Source organism: Belonocnema kinseyi, chromosome 7 (genome assembly GCF_010883055.1).
Source record: "Belonocnema kinseyi isolate 2016_QV_RU_SX_M_011 chromosome 7, B_treatae_v1, whole genome shotgun sequence".
Classification (NCBI taxonomy): Eukaryota; Metazoa; Arthropoda; class Insecta; order Hymenoptera; family Cynipidae; genus Belonocnema; species Belonocnema kinseyi.
Window position 1 is genome coordinate 74,483,495 of NC_046663.1, and position 3,338 is coordinate 74,486,832.

The 3,338-nt window shown below is 35.3% G+C and overlaps 1 protein-coding gene across 1 annotated transcript; it reads left to right on the forward strand.

Annotated features, from left to right (window-relative positions):
• Nucleotides 1–313: 313 nt before the first annotated feature.
• On the forward strand, nt 314–3,046 carry LOC117176512 (probable cytochrome P450 6a13). Its single transcript, XM_033366767.1, has one exon. The coding sequence runs from the start codon at nt 314–316 to the stop codon at nt 1,832–1,834; it is 1,521 nt and encodes a 506-aa protein (XP_033222658.1). The 3' UTR covers nt 1,835–3,046.
• Nucleotides 3,047–3,338: the final 292 nt, after the last annotated feature.

The following is a 3,338-nucleotide window of genomic DNA, read 5'->3' on the forward strand; positions in this document are numbered from 1 at the left end:
AATTTTTTAAAGTGAACAATATTTTGCCAAATTTATCATTTAAAGTGTAGTGATTTAGTTTGAGATTCTCATCAATGTTCGGAACTATCAGTAAATACTAATAGCCGGATAAATGTACACTTTTTGATTGAAACTTGACTATAGGAAACAAATCCCATGTAACATTGCGCAAACGCGTCGCAGCTGTGAATGACTTTAATACCCTGCGCTAACTCGACACTTCTTTTCACTAAGCCAGATAACTTATCACTTAGCCGAAGATCACTCGCCTCACTCAACTTTATCACTAGTTCCAATTCATTGTTATTCAGAAATGGAGCTTCTTCCCGCCTTCTTGAGTACATTCGCAATTTTAATATTCCTTTTCTACTACTTCTCCAAGAACTACAATTACTGGAAAATAAAAGGAATTCCGTACATCCCAGGGGCAGTGCCAGGATTGGGCCACGTATGGCCCATGATTTTCCTTCGCGAAAACTTCCCAGGAATGTGTAAAAAACTCTACAAAAATGCACCTGGACACAGCATGGTTGGCTTTTACCATTTAGTAACTCCTGCTCTTCTTATCAGAGACCCCAGCCTGGCAAAGGTCATCCTAGTAAATAACTTCTCAAGTTTTCACGAAAATCAGATCCAACTAGATCCTCACCTGGATCCCCTTTTATCAACTCATCCCTTCTTTAACAACGGTGATGCGTGGAAAAAATCGCGAGTTCGTGTAACGAATGCCTTCTCCACCAGGAAACTAAAAGTGTTGTTGAATTCCATCAACGGTGTGTGTTTAAAGATGAGTGATTATTTATCAGAAAAAGTCAGTGTTGAAAGTTTTGCAGAACTGGAATTAAAAGACCTTTTCTCGCGGTACACTGCAGAGGTAGTTGCGAATGCAATTTTCGGAATAGAAGGCCACGCTTTTGATGACAAACCCAATCCCAGATCCTTCAGTGAAATAGGCAAAGTTGTTTTTGAATCAACAGTACTTAATGGTATAACTCAGAACTTAGTGTTCTTTCTACCTAAACTCGCAAGGATCTGTAAAGTCAGCCTCGTGCCGCCAGGAATGGATTCATTTTTTCGTAAAACTATGAAAGAAGTGTTAGAATCCAGGAAACGAGAAGACATCGTTAGGAATGACTTTCTTCAAATAATGATTGATCAGGAAAAGGTGAATCATGAAAACATTGACGAAAGTGTTATAGTATCACATGCTGCTTCTTTTTTTCTTGATGTTTACGAGACTTCTAGTATCTCTTTAAGTTTCCTAGCTTTTCTGATTGCACATAATCCAGAAATTCAAGAGAAGTCACGTGAGGAAATCAAGAAAGTGCTTTGCAAGTTCGGTGGAGTTGTGTGCTACGAGGCCCTTCAAGAGATGACCTACATGGAGCAGGTTTTGAACGAGTCAATGAGGCTTTACCCAGCAGCGGGCTCTCTGATGAAAATTTGTACTGAGGAGTTTCAGTTGACTGGATCAGACGGGATTTCGTGTAATGTGGAACCAGGAACTATTTTAGTGATACCGACAGAAGCCTACCACGTTGATCCTCTCTACTGGCCAAATCCGGACAAATTTGATCCAGATAGGTTCAGTGAAGAGCAAAAGAGAAATAGAAATAAATTTTCGTTTTTGCCTTTTGGCGAAGGACCCAGAATTTGTGTGGGCATGAGATTGGCAGTGATGCAGGTAAAGGCTGCTATGGTGACTATTTTAGAAAAGTACAGTCTAGAAGTTTCCTCGAAGACTCAACTTCCCTTGAAAAGGGATTCAAAGACATTAATGTCGATTGCAGAAGGAGGTTTGTGGATTTATGTAAAGCGATTAGTAGACTTTTGACTTATAGGGTAGGTATTATCCGTGCTGGGAAGTTACTCAAGAAAAAAAAGGTTAAAATAGACTATCAATTTTTCAATTAAAATATGTAGCTTTGAAACGGTATTTTACTGAAATTATTTTTTTTTAAATATTCATCATCGTAAGCATAAAATTCAATAATTGGAGGCATGTGTTACTTGTAAATACCTATCTTACCGACATTTTTTGGACCAACACATGTCCACACGTAATGAGATATCGAGCTGAAAGTTTTGTAAATTAAACAAAAGATGCTCAGGAACGTTTTTCTAGACAACCTTTTTTCTTATGAATCTTTAACTTGTTTTTGCTCATTTACAACCTTCCACCAGTAACGAGTTACTCCCCGACATTGGCTAATACAAAAAAGTAGTTCAAAATTACGTGTTACCTTTTAAGACAGTGCAAAGAGAATTAATAATTTGAATCGTTATAGCTAATCAAGAATGTTTCATCGAAATTTATTAGTGGTCCAGACTGTGCGGAGAATAATATCGATTTCCATTATCTCGGGTGTACTTGAAAGTGGGTTGCAGTTGTTAAAGTAGAAGATGTCTTGGCAGGAGTTAGGAGTTTAAGTCAGGGCTAAGTAATTGGCAGTAGTAAATTAATGTCTAGATTATAAAAAGCAAATATGCAATCCTCATTACTGCAAATTAGCATGGATTTTCTACAAGATTGGATTCGACTATACATAAAGTCATTTTTAGAAATTTAAAAATGTCAATTATTTATTTTGTATAGAGAAGTGTGGGATAGAATGAGTTATTAGATTTCCGTCCTGGGTATGTTCTATAGTTTCTGTAAAGTAAATATACATTCACGTTCATAAGTTATAATTATAACCTCGGCATACATTAATTATTAATAACAATTGCTCACAATGTGCTAAACTAATGTTTGTATCCTAGTTTTCACTATAAACCACCCAAAGGCTATTTGCAGCATTGGCTAATGATTATACAAAAAACTCGAGCGACAGAATATATTTTTAATTTTTTTATCTCTCGATATTTTCGATTCTGGAATGTATAATTTAGTGTTAAGTCACATATCAGTGTAAATTATTACATAACAGATTGCGACTACTAATTACACATTGATAATTATTTGGAGTGAATTGTTTCTCGAGAAATTCAAGAAAGTTAGGCATAAACTTACTTTTTAATTGATCCAAACCGATAAACATTCTTTTTGCCTCATTTTCAACCAAGCTAGATGTAGAACTCATCTCTTTTTCTTTTGTAACAAATTTATCTTGAGCAACAATAAAATGACAATGATAACGAGTTTTCGTATTGATTGCATCAAATGTTCCATATCCTTCACTAGTAACATAATAAATATTAAACATACTTTTATTTCATTCTTATTAACTTTCGCATTTATTTTTAGTCTAATAATGTATTTACCGGACTTTCCATGTAAAAATGAATGATTTAAATTTGTCATATCGCAAACGTTTTTATGTCCTTGCATAGTAATA

What these genes read in the sequence shown, in the direction of transcription:
- LOC117176512 (XM_033366767.1), top strand. Translation starts at nt 314, where the DNA reads ATGGAGCTTCTTCCCGCCTTCTTGAGTACATTCGCAATTTTAATATTC.